Source organism: Amaranthus tricolor, chromosome 8 (genome assembly GCF_026212465.1).
Source record: "Amaranthus tricolor cultivar Red isolate AtriRed21 chromosome 8, ASM2621246v1, whole genome shotgun sequence".
Lineage (NCBI taxonomy): Eukaryota > Viridiplantae > Streptophyta > Magnoliopsida > Caryophyllales > Amaranthaceae > Amaranthus > Amaranthus tricolor.
The window spans coordinates 31,383,091-31,403,209 of record NC_080054.1 but is presented as its reverse complement, the minus strand read 5'-3'; the positions used below and the strand labels follow the sequence as shown (position 1 = coordinate 31,403,209).

At 35.1% G+C, this 20,119-nt stretch overlaps 1 protein-coding gene across 13 annotated transcripts; it reads left to right on the top strand.

Annotated features, from left to right (window-relative positions):
* The first annotated feature begins 222 nt into the window (after window positions 1-222).
* On the top strand, window positions 223-19,589 carry LOC130820820 (phospholipid-transporting ATPase 3-like). Of its 13 annotated transcripts, none has more exons than XM_057686343.1 (28): window positions 237-1,338; window positions 1,478-1,672; window positions 2,625-2,690; window positions 2,807-2,868; window positions 3,354-3,435; window positions 3,620-3,730; window positions 5,412-5,489; window positions 5,655-5,751; window positions 6,269-6,375; window positions 6,563-6,628; window positions 6,834-6,955; window positions 7,075-7,168; window positions 7,275-7,352; window positions 7,435-7,551; window positions 7,724-7,873; window positions 8,051-8,155; window positions 10,901-11,043; window positions 11,363-11,464; window positions 11,554-11,617; window positions 11,699-11,911; window positions 12,568-12,733; window positions 12,823-12,902; window positions 13,037-13,276; window positions 15,234-15,455; window positions 15,546-15,713; window positions 15,789-16,151; window positions 17,379-17,485; window positions 19,077-19,589. In XM_057686343.1, exons 2-28 carry the CDS (start codon window positions 1,571-1,573, stop codon window positions 19,381-19,383), a joined length of 3,612 nt encoding a protein of 1,203 aa, XP_057542326.1. In that variant the 5' UTR covers window positions 237-1,338; window positions 1,478-1,570; the 3' UTR covers window positions 19,384-19,589. The 13 variants fall into 13 exon arrangements, with proteins under 13 accessions (XP_057542325.1, XP_057542326.1, XP_057542324.1 ...); XM_057686341.1 differs by lacking the exon at window positions 1,478-1,672 and having other exon boundaries at window positions 238-501; window positions 648-840; XM_057686340.1 differs by lacking the exon at window positions 1,478-1,672 and having other exon boundaries at window positions 238-501; window positions 617-840.
* Window positions 19,590-20,119: the final 530 nt, after the last annotated feature.

Sequence of the window (20,119 nt, the reverse complement as noted above, 5' to 3'; positions counted from 1 at the left end):
ATATACTAGTATATTACAATCATACACGAGTTAGCTAATACTGTTGCTTGTGTTTTGATGTGGATACATGAGCCTGTTTGTATTGCCGAGCATAACGTTTCGTAGGATCATGTTATGTCTACTGCTGGAAAGCCGTCATGCTGATGCTTTTTATTTTTTTTTTTGTGTTTTGTTTTATAATTTCACTTATTTAACTTTTTATTTTATTTATTTGATTCTCTTGTTATAATCATAAATTAATAAAACAACTCGAGATTAGCCAAATGAAGATGTGAGCCACTAAGAAATTGAGAATCTGATTCCTCAATTTTAAATTACCACTCAGAAAAGCAAAAAAACAAACAAACAAATAAAAGGAAAATTCTTATTTTTACAACTTGAAAAAAACACCAAAAATTCAATTTAGCAGTGCATTAGTACCCATTCAATTCACTGGCAATCAATCGAACGACAAAGATAGGAGTAGGAAGAACAAGACAAAGATGGAGGGGGAATTTAATGGTATTCTCACTCTTTTGTGAAGAATATTCTTTCTTCTTCATCATCATCTTTGTATAGTTGAACTTTTCCGCCATTTATTGATTTTTTTTTTTATCAAATGATCATCTGAATTTAGGGTTTGTGTGTTTGAATTTGAAATAAGAAAGGATTAGTAGCAAGATGGTTGGGAGGGATATGTTACAATCGTCGTCGAGATCACAATTAAGAAGAAATACTTCTGAGTTGAACTACTTAGCTTCGCCTCGGACGGTTCGACTCGGCAGTGTTCAACCTCAAGCACCTTCTCACCGTTCCATCTATTGTAATGACCGTGATGCTAATGCTCTCACCAAATTTAAGGTCTTATTTCAAATTATTCATTATTTATAATCGCGGAGATACTTGCCAATTTTGTAATTTTATTTTCAATTTTGTATTCTTTTTAATTCCTATTGTTTAATATTTTCTCCAGTTTTTTAATACTCTTAGTTGCTACCCTTACAGGGGAATAACAGTTTGGGTATTGATTTTAGTTATGTATGCTCTTGTTGTGCTAGTTGATAGATTGTATGAATGGGAATGAAGCTTTTTGTGTTTTGATATGACGTTTGATGGACATTGATGAACTCAGATGGCAAGTTATGTATGCTGTTTTCTCATGGGTACGTACAGGAGTAAGAATGTCAATTTAAACAACGAAATTGTGAAGAAAATGACGTACACTATGATGTGGGCAAAACTTTTAGAAGGTACTGCTATGTATGGTGCTTGGGGTAAAACCGTTTGTAGTTATTTGGGTAGATTAATGCAGGGTACATGGGTCGAGCCCCAGACAATCCATAATGGAGACAGGAGGAGGTATTTACATGGGAATTGGGATTGCAAATCCTATCTATTTCTATTTGATAATAATTAAAATTCTCAAAACATTACCTTTTAGAAACTTATTGTGGCTGACTGGTTGTTAAAATAATGGTGTAAATTAAATTTATCTCAGCTTGGAAATTCTTACTTGTGCCTGCCCAAAGCGTGCTTTGCCAAAAACTCCAGATGACGAACATACAAGAGCATAGCCATTAGTAATTAATAAATGCAGATGATGTGGCAAATTAAACACCAGTTGTTTCATATCCTTCTGTTGCATTCTCAAAACTATACGGGAGAGCCAGGATCCAAAGAAATATGTTGGCAGGTACACTTTTGAACAAGAACTGAAGCCAACAAATAACAAGTCAATAGTTATGTAGAATTGAGGCATAAACTTAAAACCTGTGTGAAATTAGTGGAACATATTGGTGGGCTCGGCTTTTATTTATTCAATTTTTTTGCTGTCTATGTGACTAAGGTGGCAAACATAAAGAGCGTGGAAATTGAGATATTACGTTATCCAACTGTGCCTTTAAAGCTAAAGGGAAACTTTTCTAGACCGCTATTAGACAAGCGTTACTATATGGATCATAATGTTGGGCTTTTAAAAAGGATAATTGTCGGAAAATGATAGTGAAAACACGGATGCTTAGATAAATGAGTGAATATACTTTGATCTATAGAATTCACAATGAAGGTATGAGAATAGGTTTAAGCATCAAAGATATTGAGGATAAGATGAAAGAGTATCGTTTAAGATGGTTTGGGGATGTGCTATAACAAAGTATTGGAGAACCGATAAAGAATATAGAAAGTTGGAAATGGGGGCATTTTGAAAAAGGGCGAGGAAGACTGAAGATAACATGTTCGGAAAAAGTGGAAAAATATATGAATAATCTTGATTTAGAAAATCGAAATGAATGGAGGAGAATTTATGTGGATGAACATTGAGACTAATCACGGTTCATGTAGCCGACCCTTATATTTTTTGGGATTCAACTTGTGGGATTTCTTTACCCTTAGACATGCAAACAAATTTCAATGCCTATATCATAAAGAAGTCACAAATATATTTGTTACTTGAGAACATTAATGTATTGCACTTTGAATAAGGTAGTCTGTTTTCTCTTTTAAGGGCTTTCATAATCACACTGGTAATGGATTATGATATCTCAGAATTATGAAATGTGACGTCTATCTCAGGCTTGCTTTGTTGTCTCACTTGTCTGTGCTGATTAAGAACTTATTTTTGACAAAATCTGGCATGTATTTTTCAGGGAAATTCCGTGTCAACAACAAAGTACAATGCCTTAACATTTTTTCCTAAAGGATTGTTTGAACAGGTATGCTATTCGTGTTCCAGGGTGAATTAAGAAGCCTTCTTAATGTGACTTAACAAAGTGTACTTTTGGAAAAAAAATTTCTGTCTATATCAAGTGTGTTTCAAATACATTGACAGTTCAGACGAGTGGCCAATTTGTACTTCCTTATGATCTCCATTTTGTCATGGACACCTATGAGGTATAGCCTTCTTTTCAAACTCTGGAATACCACACCATTCTCTTTTTAATATAAATTTTTGCGCAAATCTCTTGACATTGGGATCAATTGTCAACATTATTTCGGAGTGATTTTTATTTTCATTTCTCAAACATCTTGGATCCTTTTCTGCTTTACTCTACTCTGAAAAAAGAAAGAATTGCTAGATTGGTTTGATTATAGCGACTACAAATATTCATGTTTTTGAAATATACTGCCATTATATGAATGCTGTCAACTGCCACTCTGTGGCAAACAAGTGACTCCATTGAGCACGGTGTTTATTTTGCGTTCTTCACTTGCCTTCTGTTTTGTTTTCTGTTTTCAATAGAAATTTCTGGTTCTTCTGTTGATCTATCTGTTTCATCGCGTTGCTTTAGAATCTCTTTCCTGATCCTCTAATTGTTCCATGTTAATTGCAATATCTGATCCATAATATGGGAGTGATTGGCTCTTTTCTCTTGCAGTCCCGTGAGTCCAATAACAAATGTGGCTCCTTTAAGTATGGTTCTTTTTGTTTCTCTTGTGAAAGAGGCATTTGAAGATTGGGCAAGTTTCATCCACCTTTTTCTACAATCTATTTGTTTGTCTAGTGTTATTAAAAAGATCACTTATTGTGCTGGTTTTCTTTTCTAGCCTTATACTAAAGTTTTTCAGAAAAGTCACTTTTGAATTTTCTGGTGCTCTATTTTTTGAATATGTCATCTCTCTTTTTTTGGATTATGTTCAACAGAAACGATTTCAGAATGATTTGTCAGTTAATAACACCCTTGTAGATGTACTACAAGGACAGAGATGGGAAACTATTCCTTGGAAAAAGTTGCAAGTCGGTGACATTGTCCGTGTAAGTTCTGTTCATTATTTGTAGTTTGAAAAGATTCAGCTTTCTGTGGCTTCTGACTAAGTATTGATGTGACCTTTTTTGGGACATGAAAGACCCAAACCTTGTTTTCGTTGTACACCTGATCCCAAGTCCTAACTGCTGTATTACTCTCATAGGGTCTAGAAATGTTAAAATTCTGGGTGCATCCTCTTCGCTTTATTTTTATATACTAGAATTTGTTGGCCCTTGTTTAAACGTATTTGAACATAACCAAACTCTAAACTCTTCAGTCCCTATGTAAACTTATGAAAAATGATTGATTTAGTTCTTAATGTTACAAAACATTTTGGAATGTATCAACCATACCGCTGTTGGGACTAATGAACCCTTATTAAGCATTATTACCAAATAGGATAAGAACATAACTAACATTTTGCTATTTATGTTGCATAATTAGTATATTTACTCTTGTAAATGAATATGATTTTTTCTATTATCGAAATATTAGCAACAGTCAATAAATTCGACTTTGTTTACATCTAAGATGCATCAAAAACATCTTTGTCCTTGCATCTCAAGTTAGTTGTGATATAGAGGTTTTTGGTGAAGTAGTGGCAGAGCTTTTAGCCTCTCTAAAGATTGATGATTGAGAAGTATGGTGGTGCTGTATAAGAGGGAAGGGACATCACATTTGTTTTTGGTCGAGTTTGATTGACAGACTTCGTTTTGGGTTTGGTCTTTCAGTTTATGGTCTGTGGATCATGATCTAAGTTTGTACTCAATTTTTTAGCAGTTTTGGGCCGAGTTAAATTCTGTATGTCTGATTATAACTCACCATATAATGAATTTTTTACACAACGACTCTTGGCTGTGGACTCATCATATGGGTGGCTATGTTACTTGAAGCCGATTGCTTATGTTGAATGTAGGTACAACTAATTTGTCAATCTCGTTATTTCTGAAAGGTGCCATGGTTTTTGCCCAAAATGAAATATAGATACCCATGCAGAGTGTGAAGGATTTGACTTTTGTACGTGAGGTAAAATGAATTGGGACATTCCAAGTGAAAAGGGACGTGTAGAGGTATGAGATGTCAAACCTCACCTTCTATTCCTGCAAACCAGAGATATTTCCGTTGGATTGTTTTGGTGTTCCAATTATTCATTTTCAACACAAGTTTCTAGAGCTGTATCTGGAGCGGTTGAGCCTTGAATGGACCATAATAAAGAAATCAAGGAATCTAATCTTTAGAGAGAAGCAATGAGAAAGCTTGCTTCTCTTCTTGCTCATTTTAGTTGACAGCAGAGAGAGAAAAATGGGGGCTTTAGAAGCAAAGAACAAACGAAGGCTTTGTGCATGGTCAATTGGTGTCCAACTTATTTTGTTCATTCTCGTTTAGAGTGCTTGTACTCTTTAGGCATGTTAAGATGTATGACTTGCTCATTTTCTTGAATTACGTTGACCAGATATTAAATCCTTTTTTACATCCATGAAGTCAATAGTGCAAAATGATAGTTAAAGCTTGTAAAAGTTCAATTATTTACTTACTGAACATATAAATATATCCCATCAAAAAAAAACATGTAAACATATCATTTTACAATGAGATTATTGAGATCCCTTTCAGGTTACTGGTATTTTTTTGGTGTAACTTGAACTCCTGACTTTAAGACTAAGTGGTATTAAATTTTCTTTTTTGCAGGTCAAGCAAGATGGGTTTTTTCCAGCTGATATTCTTTTTCTTGCTAGTACTAATGCAGATGGCGTGTGTTATGTTGAGGTGCTGAAATTTGTTTTAATCTGATGGTTTAGCTACAAACTTATGTTGTGTGGGAAACTTATAAAAAGAACCTATTTAGTGGCCGTTCCAATTGATCTTTTGGACGCATTCATTAAATTTTCTATTCCTCATATGTCAGTCCATTTAGATTATTTGATTTTGCAGACATCAAATCTGGATGGTGAAACCAACTTGAAGATTCGGAAAGCATTGGAAAAGACGTGGGACTACTTGTCACCTGAGAAGGCCTCTGAATTCAAAGGTTTATCGGTGTTGTTTACTTCCCTGATCGTGGATTCTATTAGATTGTTGAACAAATCTTCTTTTGAAAATTTTTGAGAATTTCTTTTGACAAAGCGGTGAATAAACATTGGTGAAATTGTAAAGTGAGCCAACAAATATTTAAATTGAGTCATATAGGTCAATAAAATTTCAGAAACAATCTTATTTAACAATTTGTAGATTTTTTATAACTTAAAATAGAAACATTAGGGTAATGGCTTATCATTATCGTAGTCATACCTCTGTGTGCTTCGATTTAGTATGTCAGTGAGGAAATGATTTACCATTGGGCATTGAGCTGTTTAGAAGTTAGAACTCAATGTCAGCTGCTTGGCCTTGAATGTAAATTTTTTTCCTTTGCCGCTTCATTGTACCTCTATGTCTATGATTACTATTTTACTTTTCTGTAATTTAAAATTCTTTATGCTGTTTGAAGTCGTGTGTATTCTTTGTCTTGGTTGATGACTTGCTGACAAGGTCCTGTCTATTTTATCCAGGTGAAGTACACTGTGAACAACCTAATAACTCCTTGTACACTTTCACTGGCAACCTCATTATTCAAAAGCAGACTTTAACTTTATCGCCGAATCAGCTTTTGCTGAGAGTATGATATAATCTCTTGGTCATACTTCTTTTAGTTGAATATCTTTCTGTTCAATGCATTAAAGTTGGAAAGTGAGGAATGATATATCTGCACAGTTTTGTTTTCCTCTAGTGATTTTTAGCACCTGTTAATCTGTGCTTCATATAATGGAGCCAACATTGATTCTTTACTGCTTGATTGTGCAAAGGGCTGCAGTCTGAGAAACACAGAATACATTGTTGGTGCAGTGATTTGTACGGGACATGAGACAAAGGTAAATACTAGTGCCACATGTGTTGAAAACTTATGCAGATATGTTTCTGCCAATTGTATATTTATATTTTCCTTGTAAATGTTCAATTTTTTTCTATGAAACTAATAACATTTACTGCAGCTGTGTTATTTTCCAGTTTCTTTTTCAGATTGTTTATTGTGTTATGTTGTTGCCATTTTCAAGGATATCATGGTTTGATTGACAGGTTATGATGAATACCATGAATGTTCCTTCAAAGAGAAGTACCTTGGAACGGAAGTTGGACAAATTGATTCTTGCTCTTTTTGCAACTTTATTCATGATGTGTCTCATTGGATCAATAGGCAGGTATAATATACTGTGTTGGATCATTTAACGAACCCTGGTTGGGTTATGACAACTTTATTTTGTCGTGTATTTTTCTGATTTCTTTATCACTCTTCCCATTACTTTGTGCTGTTCCTCAGTGGTCTTTTTATAGACATGAAGTACTTTTACTTGGGTCTTGAAATAGGAGAAAAACCAAATGATCGCCAATTTGATCCAAGGAACAGATTTTTGGTTTGTATTCTGCCTAAGGATCTGTTATATTGATTATTTTACTTTTACCTTTCTCCACTCTGTGACTTTTTTCTCATGAGATCCTTTTTTTGTGTGGTTATTTCAGGTGGTTGTCTTAACTATGTTTACATTGATCACTCTATTTTCAACTATCATCCCTATATCACTTTATGTTTCAATTGAGGTAACTTCTATAGCTTGAGAATGTGCTTTCCATTTGCATGTCATTTGTAAATGATCAAGAAATATTTTCTGTGGAAACGTAGGGGATCAAATTTCTACAGTCTATTCAGTTCATCAACAATGATTTGAATATGTATCACACTGAAACGAATACACCAGCATTGGCTAGGACATCAAATTTAAATGAAGAACTTGGACAGGTATATGATCTTTTGTAAGTGTAGTAGTCTACAATACATTTGAGCATATCATATAATTGACTTGTTTTCTAAAACTGCTTTAGTAGGATTTATCTCTTTTATTTTTGTTTTGCTTGTATTTATTTTCCGTAATGTGTAATTGAACTGGGAACTTTTTATCATTGTTTTTTAGGTAGAGTACATATTCTCTGATAAAACTGGGACTCTCACACGAAACATGATGGAGTTTTTCAAATGTTCAATTGGCGGTCAAGTCTATGGAACTGGTATTACTGAAATAGAGAAGGGTTTGGCAGAACGCACTGGCACTGAACTCTCAGAGGTATTGTATACAAATTCAAAGTGCTGTATATTTATTTTAAAAATTAGAGTACATGGGAATGTAGTGGCAAACTGGCAATAAACTCCCATAGGGATCATATACGCTTTCAAAATGCCAGATATATTTTCTATTTTTAAAATTTTTTGAAGTGCATTGCTAAATGTCTTTCAATGATAGGTGCGGAAATCAGATAATGCAATTCGAGAAAAAGGGTTTAATTTTGACGATGCTAGGCTTATGCATGGTGCATGGAGAAATGAGCCTAATCCTGATATGTGCAAGGTACTTTTTACTCCCTCGTATTTAAGCCTACTGGTCCCATTTCCTTATTTGGCTAAGTCACCCTAAATGTCCAGTTTCTATTTTGGCCTATTTTTTTTCTTTTTTTAAAAAACTTATTTGGCTAAATTACTCCCATCCAATTTCAATTATAATCCCATGGTATGAATCACGTGTTTTCACCTCCCTTGCGTCATGTGTATAGCTGAAGGAAAAATAAATAAGGGCAGTTTAGTAATTTTAGGAAGGGGTGTTGTGTATCTCTTGTTTATCAGTTCATTTGGGGATTCGCTTGTATATATATAGATGAGATAGTTAGTTCTTGGGTCTTGTGAGGTATAGAATAAACATTCAATTTTTCAGGAGTTTCGAAGTCACTTGAAGACTTCTGTGTTTTCATCAATAAATACCATATTCTTCTTCACTTCTTTGGTTGTTCTTGTTCATCACTTTTATTTGCTGGGGACAAAAGCAGCTTCTTCTATTCTCCATTGGATCCTGGATATTCTGACTGGTCATATCATATGAATTGGTATCTGAGCCAAGAAAAGGCTCCTACCCCGTCGGCTCGTTTGGATGCTTAGGAAAAAGAAATTCAAGAATTGCGGGATTTATTACCCAATCAGCTAAACAATTTGCTTGCTCTTTTGAGGAAAGAATGAAAGAAATTTTAGGTGGAACTCAAGAGACCCAACATAAGATGATCAAAGAGTTGGTAAAGATTATTGCGGAAGAGGCGAAAATGCAAGAGAGTCAATTGAATTTTCAGGAAGAATCTGACCTCCTGAAATTATTTATTCTAAAATTTTTCACAAGACAACCTACTATCGCACCTCTATATATACAAACATATCACGAAACAATCGGATAAAACAAGAGATACACAATATCCGTCCTAAAATTTTTAAACTGCCCTTATTTATTTTTTCTTTTACCATACAAATGACGCAAGGGAGGTGAAGATACGTGATTCATATCACCCCATTCTCCCTCAGACCCAAGTGGTTTCAACCACTTTCTTAAATCTGTGCAAAATGCTTGGCTTATGAGGGAGTATTACATATTAATATGAATTTCTAAATTTCGAGTTGCATTTTTAGGGAATTTCTTGAAATGTGTTGAATATATTAATATGGTATTCTACACTTTGTGGGATAAAAATATTTAGCATCAAGCACTAGGTCTATATTGTTCATACATCATCTTGTCATCATGACTTCTACCCACTGATAAAGGCAGCCTTACTCGATGCTATTTGTTCTTTTAGTATAAAGATTGTTTCTCTGTTTCTGAAAGGCTAATATTTTTGGCCAAAGGAAAGCTTTTGTTTGTACAATTTTGCTTTTTAAAAAGGGAAGGCATAAGATCTTAATTATTTTCTTTTTTTACCTGGAGATTAGTGACTGGTGGAACGATGGTCTAGGTTGGAGCACTACATATATGAGTATGGAGATGTTGATGAGTATTGGAAAACAGTAAAATTTCAAGATTCAGTATGACAAGGTGGTGGTATATAAATAGTATAATAAAAGGATATATGACAGCGCCAAAGCCTGTCTCAACAGTAAAAGAATAGGAATTAAAATTTTGTCCTATTATTAGAAATGTTACTTAAGGATTTCTTTTCATTTTTCAAGGAAAGAATGATCCGTAAAATTTAATAGGTAAAAATAGAAATAATTGTATGCTTACCATCCCCCTGCAATTAATCAAAAAGGAGTACTAATAGAACTTATAGCCCACCCAAGGAACTTCAAGACCAAGGGCTCCATCCTTTTTTTAAAAAACAATAGAATAGATGCGCCGACATAACTCCACGTTAAATATCCTCCACTCTTGGCAATCAAATATTTGTCGTGTCTGGTGGTTACCTAGGGATGGTAAGGTAAGGTAAACCAATCTTCTTTTGAAAACTCAGCGAGCCTTTCAGATGGGATTATGCACTTGAGAGTTGAAACTCACCGAGGGATGTGCCATGACCCATAAGATAACGTACCCCAGCCTTTCTGGACTTCTGGTAGTAATAAATGGCTGATCGAAGAATTCAAAATAGTTCCTTCGGTTCAGGTAATTTCCAAGCATATGAAAAAATCTGGTCAAATTTTAAAAATGGCATCAAAGCTTGTAAGTGAGGTAGAATATGTGTTGGTGGTGTAAAATTAAATTAAGTTGTGACAATGTCTTGATACAAGCAATGACTTATAATATTACATCTGTGTGTAATTCAGTCTGTTTTTGCATCAACAGGAAGTATTTAAAATGGTCTATATTTGGTATTCTTGGAAATTGGGAGTGATGGATGTAAATAAACATTTTAATGGACTATTCAATTAGCTCTCAGCTACATAATTACACAAAAAAATTATAACAATAACTTGTTCACAACTCCCCTGATTTGTATATAAGCTTAGTTTCTGGTTCCTGATAGTTAGAGCAGTCTGGTGCACCCCTTTGTTTTTGTAGGTAGGTACCATAGTGCTTGGTGTGAAACTTTGTATCCCAAAATATGTACAAAGTTGACGGACCAAAACCAAAAAAGGGAAGAGTCTACAAAAAGGAGGAAAGGTCCAAGTTGAGAATTTATCTAGAATAAATATACTGCAATTACTGTAAACATGCGTTGTGCTGTGATGCTCAACTATGAAGTAGCTTGTAGATCACAATTTGAATTATTTTGCTTTTTGATTATTTTTTGTTGTTATGTTTCTTTCTCTAATTATATTTGTGTTCTGCTTTACTTTTGGATAGGAGTTCTTCAGGTGCCTTGCAATATGTCACACAGTGCTCCCAGAAGGGGATGAGTCTCCGGAGAAAATTGTGTACCAAGCAGCTTCTCCAGATGAAGCCGCTTTAGTTCTTGCTGCTAAGAATTTTGGCTTCTTCTTCTACAGGTTGACAACTTTTACCACAGTTCATGGATATATTGGAGACTTGTGTCTCAAATCATCTTCATAATTATGCCAATTTTTCATGGGAATCGTTGCTGTCTTCTTATTTTGTAGAGGATTTGCTTCGTTGTTTGATGACCTTTTCGGTCAAGTTATTTGTATATAATTTCAAATTTGTTGCCTGAAATTATGTTCATACTATGTTCAAAGCTGCTTTTAGGAACTCAAGGATCTGATAGCTTTGTATACTGACGAAAGATGAAAAACCTTTCTTCTTTGTTTTTAACCTTTTTCCTTTTTTGTTTCTGAAATATTGTCCTAGGCGTACACCAACAACAATTTATGTAAGAGAGTCACATGTTGAAAAGATGGGAAAAGTTGAAGATGTGCCTTATGAAATTTTGAATGTCCTCGAGTTTAATAGGTGATGATACTCAATTTTATTTCTGTTGTTTCTTTTCAAAACATATAATTTTGGCAATATTTAGCTCACTCTATCTGATTGCTCATCAGTACACGGAAGCGCCAGTCTGTTGTATGCCGATATCTTGATGGAAGGCTTGTTTTGTACTGCAAGGTACGTTTTAGAGGCTTCAGTAGATCTTTTTTTAGACTGCTTTTGATATTATTTTGCTATTTTAAAAGATTTGTCTCTCAGGGTGCTGATTCTGTCATATATGAAAGATTGGAAGAAGGGAATGAGGCTATGAAGAAAGCGTCTAGAGAGCACTTGGAACAGTTTGGAACATCTGGGTTACGCACACTGTGCCTGGCGTATAGGAATTTGAGTTCAGATTTCTATGAGACCTGGAATGAAAAATTCATCCAGGCCAAGTCCTCTTTGCAGGACCGGGAAAAAAATCTGGATGAGGTATATTATGCCCTTAGAGCTTATCAAATATTTCTATGACCTTGTTAAGCTGTTAGTTGGCTCTCTCGTGATCTCATCACTATCAAATAACTTACAATATCAAATTTTAGTTGCATGAAATGTATTGTTTAGTCTTTTTTTGGACTTGATGAATTGCAAACTGCGATCTATTGAGTGTCATTTTTAGTTTCTTTTTCCTATGGTATTTTGCTGATTTTCATCGGTGTTGTGAGGTATTGGCTCATTCATGAAACTTATCTTTATAGATGTCACCTCTTTGATATTTTCTACGGGAAATTTGCACCCCTTGGTCCTTTCTTGCTTATCTGCATTTCTACAAGGAATACAAGTAAATTGTGAACCTCATTGACTTTACATAACTGGTTTTAATGTTTTTCAAACTTCGTTTTTGGTTGTGATTCAATGAGGATGTTTTCGTTTCAGTTACATCTCCCTTACTTATTATCTAATTGGTCCTAATGGTATGGGCTCATTTGATATACCACCACAAGCACGATTGCTAATAAATCCTGTGCTTAGTGTTTTTTTAAGTTTTTTTTAAGTGTTTTTATGTTTATTTGCCTGCTATCTTCTCTCTTTGGCTTCTGTCGGACTTTCTGTATTTTGGTACCTGAGTCACGTAATATGTTGTGCAGGTAGCTGAACTTATAGAAAAGGATCTTATTTTGATTGGCTGCACAGCTATTGAAGATAAGCTTCAAGAGGGAGTACCGACTTGTATAGAGACACTAGCAAGGGCTGGAATAAAGATTTGGATGCTCACAGGGGATAAAATGGAAACAGCTATAAATATTGGTTATGGTATGGCTGTATTGCTCAATTTTGTATGGTTCCCAAGGGTCCTTTAACTTCATTTATATCTTACATATTGCGTTCTGTATGTATTGCAGCGTGCAACTTGATAAACAATAGCATGAAGCAGTTTATTGTCAGTTCTGAAACAGATGAAATTAGAGAAGTAGAAGAAAGAGTGAGTGGCTTTTTTGTCTTTTTCTTTCTTTTTATAGGTCCTGATTCTGAAGCTGTAGCAATTTAGAAAATTCTTTTATCAATGTGTTTTTTCCACCTCAATCACTTCATTTATCAAATGTTGCATTATGCAAGGGTGACCCGGTGGAAACTGCCCGATATACCAGAGATTTTGTCAAAAGACAGTTGCAGAATTGCGTCGATGAGGCCCAGCGAATTCTTCGTTCCATTGTTGGACCAAAGCTAGCTCTTGTAATAGATGGAAAATGCCTGATGTATGCATTAGATACGAGTTTGCGAGGAGCACTTCTAAATCTAAGCTTAAATTGCTCTTCAGTGATCTGTTGTCGAGTTTCTCCTCTGCAGAAAGCCCAGGTCAGAAAAATGCTATAGAAATATTGAATCTATTTTGTCTAAATTTTGCCTGATCTTACCTTTTTCTGTGTATGTTTACCTGTTTGTGAAGGCATCCATGATTCGCTCTTTTGATGTTCAAAACTTTTTGGTGTTGTGCTTGCATGTATCATGCATGTGTGCATTTGACTCTAGCGGATTATGTATTTTGGTAATTGACACATAAGATTAGAGTTAAATAGCACTAAATTTTAAAGTGAACAGAGGGAAAGAAGCACGGATGTGCAATTTAGACTTGTCCCACTAAGTCCTAGGCTTTGCAAAAGACATCCTTACTACAACCTGGACGGAGTTGCTCATTTATATATACCTATTGAATGGAGACCTCAGGAGCTACTAAATACAGAAGCAATTTCTGTTAAATCCATACGAATTGGTGGAACGACCAAGAAGAGAGTATATAAGGTCAGACGAATAAAAGTTATGTTGATTACTCCTCTGTTTCCTGGAGCTTTCTCCAAAGATGTGAAATCCTCTCACATGGGCAAGGGAGATGGGCACAATCAACGGGCTGGGGGAGTATGTTAAACTAGTTGAAAAGGAAAAGGGGTTCATCAGTGGAAGGTGGATATGGGGCGTTGCTGGTAGCTAGTGTTGCCTGCAAAGACTAAGGAGCCTTAGGATTGACATTAGGTCAGTTTTATGGGTGTAATATTAGATAATAGTTCCTGCAGAAACAAACAGTAGTTTTCTCCTGAAACCACTTCTTTTCTGTACTAGATGCCTATTAGCTATTTTGCACAACAAATTGTCACAAGTTGCATTTTCAATTGTTGACTGCGCTTTCAGCTTGACTGTGAGGTATGTGCTTTGTATTTGTGGGCAATTTTTTCGTTTCCCTTCTTTGTAGCTTCCTTAAATGTGACTACCTATGTGAAAATGTCTATTTGTATATGTCAAGAGGTACTTGCAGCAATGGATCTGTGATTTTCGGTCAAGGTAGCCTCAACCAATGTGATAATGTTTGCAACCAAATTTCACAATTCCTACTCTAATTTATAATTTTACGTGATAGGCTTAATTGAAGTATTACTTTTTATATACCTGAATTTACTTTTGAAGCGATGAAAAACATCTTGATATTGACTTAAGAAACAGTAGTACAACAATGGTCCCTCACAGGGAAAATCTTCTTTACCTAAATTTTGAAGAAAAACTTGATCTGTTATAATACAATAATGTAGACTATTTTTTAAAAGAAAAAATGGTATATGTTCTGTAATTGGATGAAGGACAGAAGAAAAGGCACATATTTTGGTCTGAATGGACCTAAAACAAAACCATAACAGCTTTTATTAGATGGGTTTCAAACTCAAACCCTCAATAGGCTTAGAGGAATTTGAATCGTTCAGTCATTGAGCCAAGGCAAATGTTGCAATATTTTTCTGAAGAATAGTATTCTATTAAAAACTAGCAGTGCTAATTTTTTCACTCCGGATGATGAGCGTAGTGCTTGGTGCAATAGGTTTTCTAACCTTCTTTGTGGCACTGCCACCTCTGGCTTGCTGTATCATATTGCTTTGGTTCTCCCAGAATTGTGAAAATTTCAGCTTTGCTTAGTAGATAATGGGGATCTTTAGCATTTGATGTTGGTCTTTGAGATTTTTTTTAAGAGAGATGGATTTACTGGCAATGTCAGCATATAATCGGGGAAACACGATGTGCACACACTTCATAAGCCAAGGAGATACCATCCCAAAACCATATGGCAATAGGAGGAAGGGCTCTGATGGCTTATTTTATAGCTATTTTTTGTTGCTTTTGCGCTTTGGTAAATTGTATTTTTTGAGATCTTTTAATTAGGGCTTTTTTTATGATGCTAATGATTCCCTGTAGGAAGTTTCTTTTGTTATTATACTCTTAGCCTTTCAAAATTCCGCATCGTTTACAGGTGTGAACAAGATTTGTATGATTGCAGGTAACAAGCTTGGTAAAGAAAGGTGCAAAAAAGATTACATTAAGTATTGGTGATGGAGCCAATGATGTTAGTATGATTCAGGCAGCTCACGTCGGTGTTGGGATTAGTGGGATGGAAGGCATGCAGGCAGTCATGGCTAGTGATTTTGCAATTGCACAGTTTCGCTTTCTCACGGACTTGCTGCTTGTGCATGGAAGGTGGTCATATATTAGAATATGCAAGGTCTGTATATATTTCTCTGTAAGCCTTTTGTTTTCTCCTAAATGTGGCTGTGAGCCTGTGACCATATTTTGGTTTTTTTTTTTCTTGCAGGTTGTAACATATTTCTTTTACAAGAATCTGACCTTTACATTGACTCAATTTTGGTTCACTCTTCAAGCTGGGTTTTCTGGTCAAAGATATTATGATGATTGGTTTCAAGCATTTTACAATGTCTTTTTTACATCAGTGCCTGTACTTATGCTTGGACTATTTGAGAAGGTTGGGCTTTCTGAAAATCGTAATATTTTACTTTAGAAGAGATGTTTTTTATGCTTACTTCACTCTTGATCTCAGGATGTTAGTGCGTCTCTTTCAAAGAAATACCCTCATCTGTACAAGGAAGGATTAAAAAATGTCTTTTTCTCTTGGAGAGTTATTGCTACTTGGGCCTTCTTCTCTGTTTATCAGTCTCTCATCTTCTTTTATTTCATAACTATGTCTGGTTCAAAGCCTCAAACATCAGCCGGAAAGATGTTTGGTTTGTGGGATATCAGCACAATGGCATTCACGTGTGTTGTCATCACCGTTAATTTACGTCTTCTACTGTGCTGCAGTACCATAACAAGCTTGCATCATATAAGTGTTTGGGGCAGCATTATATCATGGTTTATTTTCATCTTTGGTTACTCTGGTATCATGAGTAATGGAGACCGGCAGGTGAGTCAATATTTTGCTATATCTCTATGTACGTGCTAAATACATATACTAGCATGCATATACACACAAAGCATACACCATACGTAGGTGGTGGGTCCAATTGTAAGGAGTATACCCAACATTTCATTACCCCAATGTAATTAAATGGATCCCATCTATTGGAGATTTGGGGTGTAAATTTCTAACCCCCCTCCCCCCACTCCCCAGGGGCACCCCATTTGGGACGATTTGACCTACGAGAGGTTCCTATGCGATTGGGTCGTCCATTTTACCTTCCGAAAAAAGTACATGATGCATGCACATATATGCTCTTAATCTTACATTGGTGTTTTCTACTTTTTGAGGAGTCATAAATTTCCACAATTTTTTTTTGCGTATTACTAGAAATAAATTTTTGTGATCTCTATGAAAGATTTAAGCATGGGTGGCAAATATGAATTAGAATTAAGTGCGGGTGACAAAATAGAGAGCAACCATTGGGATATTATGTAATAGAGGTATGCCACGAAAGCTAAAGCAAGAGTTCTATCGAACGGCCATTAAAGCAATGCTACTATATGGATCATATTGTTGGGCTTTTAGAAAAGATCATGGTAGGAAGATGGAAGTAGTGGAAATGCAAATGCTTCGGTGGATGGGTGGGCATACCTTGAGGAATAAAATTCAAAACGAAGATATAAGAAAGGGCTAGAAGTTGCAAATATTGAAGAAAAGATGAAAGAGAATCGTTTGAAATGTTTTGAGCATGTGCAAAGACGGGGTATTAGCGAACTGGTAAGGAAGATAGAAGTTGGAGCTTGGGGGACTTATTAAGAGGACAAAGAAGACCGAGGATGACTTGGAGGTAACAGTGGAAAAAGATATGAAGAATCTAGACATAGAATAAGATGGTAGAAAATCGGAATGAATGGTGAAGAAGAATTCATGTGAACAACCATTGGAACTGATATATTGGTTCATATGGTTGACCCAATATTTTGGAATTAAACCTTTGGCATTGTTGTTGTTGAACAACGCCAATGTCTTAGATCCCATATAAATGGTGTCAACACCATCTATATGGGACTTAAAGGCATTGGTGGCGTTGCTGACACATAATTTCATGTCTTTTATTGTTGTGGGGTCAGGGGTGGCACTGGGTGCACGCAGGCTGCCTTTTTAATTAATGGTCTCTTGATTTATATTTATTCTAGTTGCTTTTGCTAATGTTTGTACATCTTGTTTCAGGAAAATATCTACTACGTCATATTTGTCTTAATGACTACGCCGTATTTCTATCTTGCATTATTTCTTGTTCCTGTTGTCGCTCTTATAGGGGACTTTCTTTATCAAGGGTAACATTCTGTTGATTTTTTCTTGAAGCATTATAATTCTTCATTGTTCTTGATACTACTGTTCCTTTCTTCCTGTAGTCTGCACTCATTATTTGCATCCATTGGCTGTTTTTTTAGAATATCATAATGCCGAAATAAGACTGATTTGGGTTTTGAATAGTTGGTTTGTATTGAATAATAATGAGAGGTACTACGTCTATTTATACAAGAGATTAGAATTAAATTAAGGAAACGAAATATTACGAAATATAATATTCTACTTTCCTACTTTTTTGTCATGCTAAATCATCTGAGTGTGCAAGTCATGCTATATATTTAATGTAGTAATATATACAAATTACAATAAGATTATAAATAACACCATCACCATTGAAATTCTTTAGTATATTTCCTTTTGATCATCATTGCTTGAATCATGAACAAACCCTAAAAAGAATGTTGCAAAAAAGAAATTTTTGTCTACATAGGCCATTTTCTAGATACAAATTGGAAACCTTATTTAAACTTTCCTAAAGTCTTATTTGCCTCAATGGTGTTTTTGGATCAATTGGAATTGGAATTTTACTTTGAGATATAACTACCCCCACAAGAATTATAAAGCACTTGTATTCTTGAAGATGAACAATAGGAACATGGATGTGACAAAACAGAAAGTCAAGCACAAAAGGAGTAGCTAAGTCTTTTGGTGAGAATGAGTCTATGGGAGAATTCTGATTCTTCATTGGCCTATAATTGTGCTCATTATCCTCCATTTATAGAGTATGAAACCCCTAAGATGTCTCAACATATCTAATCTAATGTATAAAGACATGTGTTGTTTAGATTAATTCACCCATTCTTTAATCGAACAGACATATTTTTCCACAAAAATGTGTTTCCGTAATCAGGCTTGACCAGGGCAAGCAAAACCACTTGGTCAAGCTCATAGCCACGATTTAAAATCACGAAAGGCAGCCTGTTTATCGACTGAGTCGAGCAAAACCGATGGTTGAGAACAGTTGCTCGGCCTGGTTGAACTAGAGTTCTCAGTCGAGCACGATATTGGTTTGCTTCCTCTGAACGTGTTTTTTCTTTGCTTAATATAATTATTAAACACTTGCAGATATTACTTAACCATCATAAATATGATACTTAGGACAATACTCTAGTTATCCAATAAGTCATGGTCAATAATTTGATAATTGATACTACTACTAAAGAAGAAGCAAAAATCAACAGCTTAAAATCAATGTAGAAACTTTCTACTACTTGACTTGGGAATTACACTTGTATTTTCATAGATGGTCAGGACTAAAACTCCTCTGTGGTTAAATGTGGTGACAGCCAGGGGAAGTTTCCATGAAAATTGTTATGAAGTTTTCTAGATGTGTGAATTGAGGTATGATTGAATCATGGGATGATTAATTCTCGCAGAAACCATCCCATGATCTTATAAGTTCGTGGGTGCGATACTATTTTATTTACGTCATTTCACAATCTATCCCACTTAATGGGATTGCTCATGGTGCTTTTGCAGTACCTGCTTGCTGGTGAGTATATGCAAATGAAAAATGAAAGAATAGCTCAAAATATTTCATTTTTCTGTTGTCAGGTTACAGAGATGGTTTTCTCCGTATGATTATCAGATTATGCAAGAGCTTCATCGGCATGACCGTGAGGACAAGAAAAGGGCACAGTATCTTGAGGTTGAGGATCATCTCACTCCAGAAGAGCATAGGAGTTACGCTCTGTCTCAACTCCCTGGACAGAGTTCAAAACATACTGGCTTTGCCTTTGATTCTCCGGGTTATGAATCATTCTTTGCCGCTCAAGCCGGTGTGTTTACTCCTCAGAAGCCATGGGAAGTGGCCCGAAGAGCAAGCGTGATGAAATCCCGTGCAAAGCCACCAAGAACATAATTCTTTTTTTGCGCCTTTTTGTACAAAACTTAGATTTTTCTCTCAGGAACTTCAGTAGGTGATTGTGTCATATGTTAGTCTTTTTGTAGCTCTCTTTTCTCCGTAAAAGCACATATTTGATGTAAAAATAGTCGACTTAGGGGCAACAGTTAATTATGAGATTGTAAAATTACAAGCCAAAGATCAATCCTAGTAGTCTTCTTTTCTATCCTGCGCTTTTAGACTTTCAGGCAACATGATCTCCACTGATCCAAGTGTTTTTATAACTTCAGTTCAGTTATTGTACATGATTAAAGAAACCAAATGACCAGAACTTGGCTACACCAAGGGGAAATTAGACAGGTAGTATTGGTTCCATGCATAGAAAGAAAAATCAGAATGAAATAAAAAGGAATGGAGAAATTAAATTTTATCGAATTATATACCCCATATTACATGATTACATCAAGTAAATTGGAGACACTAAAATCATTTTATAACAAGTAATTTGGTGACATCAAAATCAATTTTTAGATTAATGGAATATTTTATCACAAACCTTTCACTCTGCAATCGAAATAGTGTACAATTACATAATAAGACTTTTAAAAAATCAATTTTTTATTTCCAGTCATAGAATGTCTTTTAACTTATTGATGCAAACACTAAATAAATGAACAAAACGATAGTAATCTACATTTATGATCCCTATCTACTTATTTACAAGTTAATGAACAATTTTGAATTTATGTAATCA

Bases quoted from the DNA above. Each gene is read 5' to 3' on its own strand.
- LOC130820820 (XM_057686341.1), top strand. From the start codon at position 661: ATGGTTGGGAGGGATATGTTACAATCGTCGTCGAGATCACAATTAAGA. The intron at 11,465-11,553 runs GTGATGATACTC...ATTGCTCATCAG, and splicing joins AATGTCCTCGAGTTTAATAG to TACACGGAAGCGCCAGTCTG. The intron at 16,152-17,378 runs GTGAGTCAATAT...ATCTTGTTTCAG, and splicing joins TGAGTAATGGAGACCGGCAG to GAAAATATCTACTACGTCAT.